Source organism: Nicotiana tabacum, chromosome 15 (assembly GCF_000715075.1).
Source record: "Nicotiana tabacum cultivar K326 chromosome 15, ASM71507v2, whole genome shotgun sequence".
NCBI classification, from domain to species: domain Eukaryota; kingdom Viridiplantae; phylum Streptophyta; class Magnoliopsida; order Solanales; family Solanaceae; genus Nicotiana; species Nicotiana tabacum.
This window is the reverse complement of record NC_134094.1, coordinates 81,119,184-81,131,236: the sequence shown is the minus strand read 5'-3', so window position 1 is coordinate 81,131,236 and position 12,053 is coordinate 81,119,184. Positions and strand designations below refer to the sequence as shown.

At 35.3% G+C, this 12,053-nt stretch overlaps 1 protein-coding gene across 4 annotated transcripts; it reads left to right on the top strand.

Moving 5' to 3' along the window:
• Positions 1 to 245: 245 nt before the first annotated feature.
• On the top strand, positions 246 to 10,053 carry LOC107786803 (stomatal closure-related actin-binding protein 3-like). Of its 4 annotated transcripts, none has more exons than XM_016608305.2 (14): positions 369 to 508; positions 1,489 to 1,541; positions 1,917 to 2,215; positions 2,442 to 2,570; positions 3,639 to 3,731; positions 4,367 to 4,507; positions 6,264 to 6,332; positions 6,547 to 6,630; positions 7,507 to 7,687; positions 8,140 to 8,256; positions 8,438 to 8,496; positions 8,791 to 8,925; positions 9,469 to 9,618; positions 9,731 to 10,053. In XM_016608305.2, the coding sequence occupies exons 3-14, from the start codon at positions 1,931 to 1,933 to the stop codon at positions 9,767 to 9,769; spliced, it is 1,482 nt and encodes a 493-aa protein (XP_016463791.1). In that variant the 5' UTR covers positions 369 to 508; positions 1,489 to 1,541; positions 1,917 to 1,930; the 3' UTR covers positions 9,770 to 10,053. The 4 variants fall into 4 exon arrangements, with proteins under 4 accessions (XP_016463790.1, XP_016463791.1, XP_075087023.1 ...); XM_075230922.1 differs by lacking the exon at positions 369 to 508 and adding an exon at positions 830 to 1,025; XM_016608304.2 differs by lacking the exon at positions 1,489 to 1,541 and having other exon boundaries at positions 246 to 508.
• The last annotated feature ends 2,000 nt before the right edge of the window (positions 10,054 to 12,053 follow it).

The following is a 12,053-nucleotide window of genomic DNA, read 5'->3' as shown; positions in this document are numbered from 1 at the left end:
ATCATAAAATAGTGGGATTATTGAATTCCAAATAATGGAGGAATAATAAAAGAATTACTTAGGGCTCGTTTGGTATGACGAATAATGGATAATTAATCTCGAAATTAAATTTGAGATGAATTTGTCCCACGTTTGGTTGAGATAAAATCGTGATATAACTTATTCTGTGATTAGTTATCCTAGGATTATAGTATTTTTTTATTTTTATGGAAGGATAAAATAACTGATTCTGGAACAATTAATCTGAAGATAATTATTCATAAGATAACCAATTTCCGACCAAACGAAATTATAGTATATCTGTTGAATGTGTTGCTTAGCTGTGAGTAGACTAGAAAGAGGAAACTGAAGTCTGGTAAAACAGTCAGGGCCAGACTGAAGGGAAGAAGCTTTTCTTTTTCACTTTGCTTTTACAAAAGCACCCATTCATCTCTCTCTTATTTTTCTTCTCACTTGTTTCCATCACCCATTCATGTTCCATTCATCTGCATAATTTCCTCAGTAATATGTAAGTGGTATACTAGTTTCTCAGCTTCCTTCATTCTTTAGTTTTATTCATCTGGGCTTCTGCCATTTGTTTTTCCTTTATTAATGCATGAAACTTCTCTTCATCCTTTTTCTTTAACTATTTTATTTTATTTGTTGGGTCTTTGCTTGCTTTGTTGGCGAGGAAGAGAATGTTCTTTACTTAATCATGCCTTTAATTTTGCTTCTTAAGCATGTTTATTAAGGAAAGTTCCTATCTTTATTCATCTAATGTAGTATTATACACTCAACAACAAAAAAGGGGTTAATGAAATGTCTGTATCAGTCGTGAAATTTTGTTTCTAAGTTTGGTAATGCATGTGTAAAGACTTTAACTTTAGATATCTCCAAATTCTCTATTTGAAGAATCACCACTCTCAAGAAAATATTACTACAAATTAAGGAAAGAGCAAATTTTGATATCACTCCAGATTTTTTTAAAAATACTACAGTATTTGATTCTACAAGTTCACTTTTTTCATCTATTTTGGCTGTCAAAGGTAAAATCTGAGGTTTGCCTTTTTTCCTTTACTTTCTCTGAAAATGGTCTTTAATTTTTTGGCCATTTTCCTTGATGACATTTAGATCAGAATTGTTGGTTTTCTTGTTGGATCTTCACAAGAAAGCATTTGCAAATACAATTATTACTAACTTCAGCAGTTATCATTATGTCTTTAACCCAAACATGCTTTGTTCCTTCTTTGGTTGTATATTGCAGCCTTTAAACTTTATGTTGCTCCCCCTTTAACCCACCAAAATCCTAAATTACCTCCTTCTATATTTTTTATTTTTCTGTGTGGCTTTATGCTGATAAGATCTCTAGTGGGAGGTTTCTTTCTTATTTTTCTTTCTGTGCCAACTTAGCATTTCATTCCATCATCAGTAATTTTGCTAAATTTTTATTACCCTTTTCCACTATTGCTACAAAGATTTAGGCAATTACCATTTATTTTGGTTTTACAGGCTTATATCTGGTGAAATGTCTATGTACTCCCTGTGAAAGAAGACTGTTAATAGTAATATTCAACACCATATTCTAAAGCTTATGCTTAGTTTTCAAGATTGTCTTATTTGGCTTCAATTGTTTTTAATTACATTCTGTCATCTATAATTTTCTTAAAGGAATGCAAATATGATCTTTGTTATAATTTTGGGAAATAAATTTTAGTTCCTGTTTTTGAGGGGGTGGGTGTGGGATGGTGTAGTTAGAGATGTTCAATTTAGGAACAAGCAGTGTATTGGTTTTTCACAAATACTGAAAGAGTATTCTGAGATTTCATCTCTACTTTCTCTTCCCTTCTATTTGATTTTTTGGAGCCTTTCTTATACTTATTTGAACTCTTGCTGATGTCTGTATGGATATTAAATTTTGTTTGTATCGTGATGAACAGATAAAACTGGTCAAATGACAAAGGTCAGTCCAGAATTTGTAGATGAGCCTCAGATGCAGACAGTTCAGTCAGTATCAACAGATGTGAGCTTAGCCAATAACCAGTTTCCAAAATATAAGCTAGGACCCAACTTTGAGGTTCTACAGGAGACAAAGGAGGATGATAAAGGCCCGCCTTTAAAGGAGGTAGTCGAGGAAGAAACAACTCGACTGACCGAGCAGCACAACCGCCTTTCTGTTCGTGACCTTGCTAGCAAATTTGACAAGAATTTGGCAGCTGCAGCTAAGTTGTCTAATGAGGTATTTCTGTTTGCACGACAACTGCCATCTGATTTTAAATACTTCTACTTGTTCGCCACTATTTACCTTTTACATCATGTGGAACAGAAGTGATGAAAAGAGTTAGCAAAGAGACTAGACAGCATTTGCTTGTTTACCGCAGTTTTGGTCTTTGAGATAAATATATATTTTATGACGTTCTGAATATGTGACTGAATTATATACAACTGAGCCTTTCTTTTTCCAGGCTAAAATTAGAGAGGTACCTTCCCTAGAGGGACATGTCCTTTTGAAGAAGCTCAGAGATTCATTAGAATTTCTCAAAGGAAGATTGACAGGTCTAAACAAGGAGGACATTGAAATTGCTATATCATTGGTTAGTCTTCTTTTGCCATGTTAGCTAGTAATTAGCTACGCGGAACCATATCTATTGGGTATTCATATACTATGCCAGCATACCGTGCTAATGATGAGCTCTAGCTTTCCCATTCTAAGATGTAATTCATTTGTGACCAGAACAGAAATAGTAAGGAATGATGCATCTATGACAGCTCAATGATGTCCACATTGAAGGCTATATAATCCAGAATGGTTTAGAAAAAGCATTAGAGAATCTGTTTTCTGTATTAGCCTGTTTGTTGAAGCATCGTCATACATCTATTAACAAAGTTAAAAAGATGTAACGAAAATTACAAGGTTATTTTAATAAGATTCGGAGCAGATAAAAGTAGGTTAATGAGCATGGACTCACATTCTTGTTGAAACCTCTTTGAGTTTCCAAATGCTCGTCCAGAAGTGCCAATGGAATCAATATAAACCCATCAATTTAATTTGAGTTTCCAAATGCTCGTCCAGAAGTGCCAATGGAATCAATATAAACCCATCAATTTAATCCCAAGTGGTTTTTCGGAGTCTAATATTATGGTTCCTTTTCTGTATAAAAAGATGTAAATTGCTAAATGTCACTGATATATAATTGTCAAATGCTGTTAAAGTATTGTATGCTATGTACAAATTTTTGCAGTACTAGTAACATTAAACATTTTTCACAGGGTAGGGGTAAGGTCTGCCTACACACTACCCTCCCCAAACCCCACTTGTGGGATTACACTGGATTTGTTGTTGTTGTTGTTGTTAGTAACATTAAACATTGAGGGAAAGATAGAGAAGGATTAGTACAATTCCGACAAGACTTTTGGACTTTACCAATTTCTACTTGGCTGATACTCTGCTTTCTCCTAGATTAGTTACATGCCAAGTTGCATCCATTGGGCCTTTGTTTTAATACTATCATAAAATTTCCACTCTTGAATCACTGATTCTTTGTACATTTGTTGCCAAATGTAATGAAAACAAGAAATTTTCTCAGATATATACTTGAAAATTCTCTGGTTTACTTGGCTAAAGTTTTTTCTTTCTAAACCCTCACACATATTTTGTTAAGGTGGAAGCTTTGGCAGTAAAGTTGACACAAAATGAGGGAGAGCTGATTCAAGAGAAGTTTGAAGTGAAAAAGCTTGTGAACTTTCTCAAGCAGGTTTGTTATTTGTCCCCTCCATTAATGCAGCATAAAATAACATAAATTTAAAAGAGTGATATCATCCAAACGTCTGATTCTTATGGCTTCCGTTTAAGTTGTTCTTTCAGTGCATATGTTGGAGAGAATATATTAGAAATGGAATGTTGTCGAATTTTTCCACAGAATGCAGTTGCACTTGCAATATGAGAAAACAATTGAACGTTTTCCTTGGTATTTGTGGATCAAAATGTGGGAATGGGAATTTCTATATCTACCTTTTTTGGGAGGTCAAGATTAAGAATTGTCTAAGAGAGAGACAGTTTGTTAATCATCAGTAATGAATTCATTTATAGGTCTACATGCTGTTTAATTATTGCCCTTTTTCCTTTTGCTCTCTTTTTTTACCTGAATTCAGATAGTTTTAGCTACCTTTTCTTTTACCAGTTGTCTTGGGCAGAGCTTGAATTTAGGGATATGCATGTTAATTGGATAACTAGGAGGAGTTGTCTTCGTTGCCATCCTAATTGTACTGAACCTCCTTTCTATTTCATTTATATATCTTTTGAACTATGGTCTTCAATCTCTGATATCTGTGCTTTTCTGTATGCCAAAGAACAATGGAAAAGAAGAGACTGAAAGTCTTTCTATTACAGGCCTCAGAGGATGCTAAAAGATTGGTTAACCAAGAAAGATCTTTTGCTTGTGCTGAAATTGAGAGTGCCAGATCAGTCGTGCAAAGAATTGGAGAGGCCCTTGACGAAGAAGAAAGGAATTCCCCGACTTCAGCAAAGCAGGTACTTACCAAACATTGATCCATTCTTCTATTTGATATATCCATTTATTTTCCATATTCTTGCTCTTATATTGACTCTTTGAAGTTTGACTTTGATGTACAAAGTTTGTCTTCTAGAATTTTCCTCATAAAATATTTTCTATTACAAGGATTAGCATTGCTGCCGCAGAGGCACAGACTATCTGGATTAGAATCAGTACTAAAAGCACTAAGCTCTTCATCCACAGTTAAACAGAGTTACCATATATTAGCACTTGCTTCATTTGCATCTTGGTCTAGAAAGTCATGTGTATATTCAGTATATCTGGCTAGAGAGCAGACAATTATCTTATAGAGATGATAAGCACTATATCGACAAATCTTAAGCGAGTCATCTCTGGTGTAAAACGTAATTAAACTGTATTTGGTGCACTATGGTGCAGTTCTTACAGATTTCTATGTTTGTTTTCTTGTTTTCGTTTCTGCTTCTTTATATGGGGCTGCATCATATTTCTAATTCAGTCTTTGAGCTCTTCAGTTCCTGGAACAGGTTCTCAGTGATGAAATATGATAATGAGTCATGTAGAAAGGATGATATGAGGCCCTTTTCTAAGAGAAGCCTTAGATAAATCGAACTCTAATACTCATAGGTGCATTGCTTGGTGCATGAATTCTAGTCCAAAGCAAGCCCAAGGAACCCAATCTTGTCTCCCCATTAGCTCAGTAGTCCTAGTGTTCAACTCATTCTTCTACTTTCACTTCATTTATTTAGGGTTACATTTAATATAACAAACTCATTACGGGAAAAAGAGTTTGTCTTAGTTCTTGATCTTGTCCAAAATTTTGATGATAGGCCTTAGAAAGAACAAGAACTACAACAAACCCAATGTAATCCCACAAGTGGGGTTTGGGGAGGGTAATGTGTACACAGACCTTACCCCTACCTTATGAAGATAGAGAGGTTGTTTCCGGTAGACCCTCGGCTTAAGGAACAGTGAAAAGGAAGCAATAAACAATAGCAACAACAAGGTAATAAAGCAACGGAAGCAAATGGCAGAATGTGTAATAACAAAGATATAGGAATAAGAAAATACAAGAATAGTACTAATACTACTGCTAAGTATGACACACAGGCCTTAGAAAGAATTGTTGTTATTTCTGTTATCTTATCACAAAATATAATACTTCAAAGGCTTAAATTGTTCTTTGGGTTGTTACTTCAAAGGCTTAAATTGTAGGCTTACTTATTATCTAAACAGTTTACGGTCTTGAGCCCACTAATAATACTGAAAAGAATAGCGTCTATAAATGCGATAAATATATGTTGTATCCTTCTATACTATATGTATGTGTGTGTATATATATATATATATATATATATATATATATATATATATATATATATATATATAGAGAGAGAGAGAGAGAGAGAGAGAGAGAGAGAGAGAGAGAGAGAGTTTGAAGTTTTAACCAATTGAAGAAAGTGTTCTAAATTCTCAATCACTGATGCTCTTTTTGACGTCCATGTGGGTTGAAGGTCAGCAACGTCACCTGTCTTAAATATCTCAATCTTGCTAATGGTCCACATTTGCCTTGCACAATGTGTAGAGAACTACAAAAGCATCTGAATTTGCTTTTCTACTTTAGATTATCCAAATTATGGCTTATTTTTTTCTTGACAAAAGTTGATGATGGTAATTACATACAAAAACAATTCAACTTTCATGAAGGCAAAAGGTTTTTCTTTCCCCAATGGAACTAACACTTGTCCTTGCCAGGAAGTAGAGGGACTGCTGGAAGAGGTTCAAGAAGCTAGAAGAATAAAACTGTTGCATCAGCCTAGTAAGGTATGCTTTGTGATTTTAAATTTAACCTAATTTGTTGTTATACGGTGCTTAAGTTATAGAAAAAGTTTTCTTATGACTGCAGGGGCAAATTTTTGTTCCTTTTTTTCATTTATGATCCATCTGTAGTTTGATCATTGGTCGCGTTCATACAACTTTCAACTTTTCTATCTTATTTTTTTATTGACTTGAAAACAATATTTTTTGTATTATTTAGGTGATGGACATGGAACATGAACTGAGGGCTTTGAGAATCCAGATCAGGGAGAAGTCTACTGTTTCAATTAAGCTTCAGAAAGAGGTATCCTTCTTGTGTAGGATCTAATGATTCAGTGTACTTGGAAGAGTATCATACATTGTTTTTGTGAGTATACGGAAGTTATAATTATAAAACTTATCTAGAGTGGTATTCTCTTTCAAAATTTGAGCATAACACTGAATAGATCGGTTGTGTTTGCTTGTCATGCCACTTCCAGCGTGTTGAAGTGCGTGACCATTTTATCTATAAGCTTAAGCTGTTAGAGATAACACACTTTTATTTACTTAATTATGTCTTCAACACGCCCCCTCACGTGCGGGCTCGATTCTTTTTTATGAGCCAAGCACGTGGAAATTATTTTTGATATTGGGTGGCGGTGAGACTCGAACCTAGGAGCTCTGCCTGCTCTAATACCATGTTGAAATGGACCTTGGCCTAACTCAACTCCAAAAGCTAGCTCATGAGGTGAGGATTGTCCAAGACCATATAAGGAGACCAAGACACCTATTAACCACCAATGTGGGTCACAACTCAACACAGCGTAACCCATGACTTATATTTCCTGATGTGTCTATTCCACTAAACCAAGCTATAAGCCAGAAAGTACACTTTTATACTAACTGCTGGATGTTTCCTATATTACATTCAGTCTCTCGTCACTTTCAAATATATATCAAACAACAATCAACTACACCTCGACCTAACTATTTAGTATTAGTAATATGAATCCACTATTATGAGTCCTCTGTATATATTCTGGTTTATTCAGACCCATTTTATTCAAGTAGATTGTTAGCCACTAACTGTAATGTGCATACTAATGAACTAGAGTACAAACATTTGAACCTGTTCATTTATATCCTTACCTTTTCTGCTCCTTTTCTGTTTGGAAAACTGATGATTCCTCATTGTTTGCAGCTAGCGATGAGCAGACGAGCTGGGCAAAACAAATCCGAATTTTATGAGTTAACTGGTTCTGAAACGTTAGGCTCTATTTTAAGAATCCAGTCATGTTCAGATGAAGCCATAGATATTTCAAAATGTTCAATTCAGTGGTATCGCTTATCATCTGAATGCAGCAGAAGGGAACCTATTGTAGGTATTAACTCTGATTTCCGTTCTGCATTTTAAGTCTTCATTCAAAATGGCTAAAAATTCCAAGTTCTTGAGTCACAGTATGAGTCCTTTTAAATTGTATATATTCAAAATGGAAGCAAATACATCCAGCAATATCTCGAAATTCATTCACATCTCAACATATACAATGTTAGTCTATGTTACAAGGACTCTATATTATGTCTAGAGTTCAATATGTGTACTGGTACTTCGTATGAATCCTCTAAAATCTTTAAGAACCTTCTGAAGTTCGAACATACCATGACGGAGCTGTGTGATAAATTTGATTGTACCAGAGATATATCTTAATTTAGTTTTAGCCTTTGTTTTAGCTCCACCAATAATTTTAAAATATCTAACTAGCTTGTGAAAGCTTAACATCCTTCTTCATTGCATCAATTTTGTTGTTGAATGATTACTGGTTCACTGTACCAGGTGCGGACAAATTTGTTTATGCTCCTGAACCCATTGATGTCGGGAGACTTTTAGAAGCTGATATAGTTTCAAATGGCCAAAAAGTCTCGCTGACTACTACTGCTCCTGTAGATTCAGGTTGGTCTTGGACTATGTTTATCCCCATTTATGAGTTTCCATCTTAATGTTCATTCTAAAGGTAGCTCTGTCATAAAATTTCTTCCCATATTTTCTGTTTCTATTGCACCGGGCTACTCTTTTTAATTATTATTAATGTTGATGAAGAAAATGAGGAGTTCTATTAACTCAATTCTTACAGCTTCTGGATTGGGGAGCTATGTCGAGACACTTTTGCGGAAGTCGAACGTTGAATTCAGTGTAAGTTTCTCATACAATTCTTCAGCTAATACTTAGTTGCTTAAGATACAAAAGAAACTGTAGTACATTTAGCTTGGGTTCATACCTACCATTGCTTTGGGATCTATACCATCCTGAAAGTTTTTGCATTGGGAATACGTCACACAGTTTCACCTCTACGTTCCACTATATTATATGCACACTCTATATACATCAAGCATTCACATCAGTTCATACATTAGAGATTAAATAATATTAATGGACTTGTCTGTAAGTTAACTAATTTACGCTAATCAGATTATCATTTTTTTTCAGGTGATAATTGCACAGATGAATGGACGGAACTATTCATCACGTTCTGCACACTGCTTTCATGTCGGGAAAACGAAGCTGAAATTGGGCAAAGGATGGATTACAAAAGCTAGGGATTCATACTCTGGGACTATGCAGGTACTAGGTGAAAACATAAAGTAGTTCATTCGTGCTCCTATTCAGTTTGAATTATTATATGAGCTTCTTAGGTTCTTTCAATTATGTCCTTTACCATTAGCTCTCGACTTTGATATCGCAACAGTGTGATTTTCTCTTACTAGGATTTGAAAGGAAATTGTTTTCAATCCTTGCCACAGTTCTGCTGTCATTGCATTTGACATGAAGTCAGAAAAGATATGATTGTCAAAACATTTTAAAACCTTTTGTCCTACAATTGTTATCAGGAATCCATACAGAAGAAGCTATGTTGTCCACATAAAATGTTTATGATTTTGTATTCAAAGGAAAAATAGTTAACTCATAATTCAAGCTATTTTCTGATTTTTCTTTACTAAATGTCTTTCTTGAATTCTTAAAGCTTCCTTTTTCGTATCTTGTTATATTTTGAAACCTAGTGACTATTCTTTACTTCTCTTCATGGCTAGTGACAATTTCTCTCGTTGTTAACTCCCGATACTAAGTGACAATCATGTCTTGTCCCAAAAAATGTTTTGATTTCAGCTATGTGGATTTAGAGGAGGAGGAAATTCTGCAGCAAAGTCATTGTTTTGGCAACCAAGGAAAGGACATTCCTTTGTGTTAGTATTTGAATCAGAGAAAGAAAGAAACGGCGCACTTATGGTAGCCCGAAAATACGCCATTGACTGCAATGTAAGTAGTTTCTGTTTGTTTCTTCAACTTGAGCTGCAAATTTTCCTGCATTTACTGATTTACAATCCTGAATTTGCAACTGCTCCTAAAGCTGAAGTTTTTGAAATTACAGGTAATTCTTGCTGGACCTGATGATGATGCTTTGCTTTAGACATATCACATATACTGATTTCCAAGTTATTTTACTGATGAGAGTGTCACTTAGAGTTTGTTTTATTTTTGGTGAGTATAGTTAGTTTTTTTCTCTGAGTGTTATATTTGTGTGTGCACTAAGTAATGAGACATGTCTTCGCCATTGTAATTCTTTTCCCCACTAATTAGTTACATCCTTCCTAGGCAATTTTCTTTTTTTTCCAGGTTTGCCTGATTATGGGTTGTAACAAATTTTACTAATTGATTGGTCCATTTGCATTTTAATGAAATTTCTTTTTACTATTTTTTTTCCCTACTTCCTGCTAATAATGAATAGTATTTCACATGGTGAGTCAAGTGCGACTTCACATTTGTTGCATCTTAAGGGATTTGGCTTCTTTCCCTTACACTTCCTCTCCATTTCCTCAACAGCATATTTAGATGACTTGGCATTTGTTATATTTTAAAAAATTTCATAAGCTCTCTAAATTAAATTCACCTAACAAGCATCTTAATCTCGAATTTTGGCTTCTCTCCATTACAATTTCTTTTCATTCCCTGAAGTGCATATTTGGATGAATGATACTTGTCCTATGATAAGATATAAGATTACGTAAAATAGAAAAATATGCAATTTATTTATGTACGTACTTGGGAAATTAAGAGAAGGTGTAATGTAGAGAAACCCGATCCGTTCTCCACATATTTTGATTATGATGAGAAAAACTAATTTAGTTAGTTGGGATAATTGTTTTTTGGAGCGCTTATTAATTTTTAGCTACAATTTGAAATATAATAAGTGTTATAAATAGAATTGTATTTAAGTTGAATGTTTATATTTTAGAGAGATTCTAGGGTTTGTTACTTGGTGGCTAAGTCACTTTTTTCCTATAAATATAGGAGTTCTATTGTAACGACCCAACCGGTCGTTTTGACTGTTAGAACCACATTCCCCTAAATAAGATTCCTCGTATGTGCTTTTACTAATTTATGACTTGCGGGGATCGTTGGTTTGGGATTTGAAAGTGTTCGGGTTGAAATCAGAACACTTGGTTCCTTTTGGATTTAAAAAGGGTAAGTTTGACTTCGGTCAACATTTTTAGAAAACCACCCCAGAATCGGGATTTGATGGTTCCAGTAGGTTCGTATGATGATTTTGGATTTGGGCGTATGTTCGAATCGGGATTTGGACAACCCGGGAGCGTTCCAACGCTAAATAGTAAAAATCAACTATTTAAAGGTTTAAGGTTCTTTAAATTTGGGTTGAAGTGTATTTTAATGTTATCAATGTCCGTTTGGGATTCCGAGCCTGGGAATAGCTCCGTATGATAATTCTGGTCTTAGGAGCGCGTTCAGATGTTAATTTGGAGGTCCGTAAGTCATTTAGGAGTCATTTGGCGAAAGTTAGAAATTTGAAGGTTTTTAAGAAGTTTGGCCGGGAGTGAACTTTTTGATATCGGGTTCGGATTCCGATTCTGAAAGTTGGAATAAGTTCGCATGGTGATTTAAGACTTGCACGCAAAAAATGGTGTCATTCCGAGTAGTTTAAGTATGTTTCGGCGCGTTCGGAGTAAGTTTGAAGAATTTAAAAATTTTAAGTTGAATCAATTTGGTTTGAGGTATGATTCTTAGTTTTGATGTTGTTTTGCATATTCCGAGGGTTCGAGCGAGTCCGTTTTATGATTTCAAACTTGTTGGTATGTTTGAGCGGGGCCTCGGGTGTCAACCGGACGAGGTTCGGACCAATTTTGGAATTTTGAACAGCAGCTGAAAGTTCCAGCTTCTGCTGCAATCGCACCTGCGCTTGGAAAGTCGTAGGTGCAACCATCGCAGATGCGACATGGTGCTCGCAGAAGCGAAAAGGGGAGGGCAGGCCATCAATCGCAGATGCGAAATTTTGGGGCGCACCTGCGAGCGCGCAGGTGCGAGGCAAGGCGCGCAGAAGCGAGAGATGTGCAGGTGCGAAGGCTTGGGCGCACCTGCGGTTGCGCAGAAGCGGTCCCTTAGTCTGCAGGTGCGAGAACACTGTTGTGCAGAGCGTTTTAAAGGGGCGAGACTCAGACATTTTAGCCCGTAATTCCTCCGTTTTTGGGCGATTTTGGAGTTTTTTGAGAGGGGATTTCAACAAGCAACTTGAAGGTAAGTTAATTCTACATACTTTGAGTTAAATACATAGATTATGAGTGGATTATAACCTGTAAATTTTGGAAATTAAGGGTTAGAGGAAAAACCTAGATTTTTATTTAAAAAATGAGATTTTAACCACGCAAATGGTTATCGAATTTGATGAAAATTGTATATTT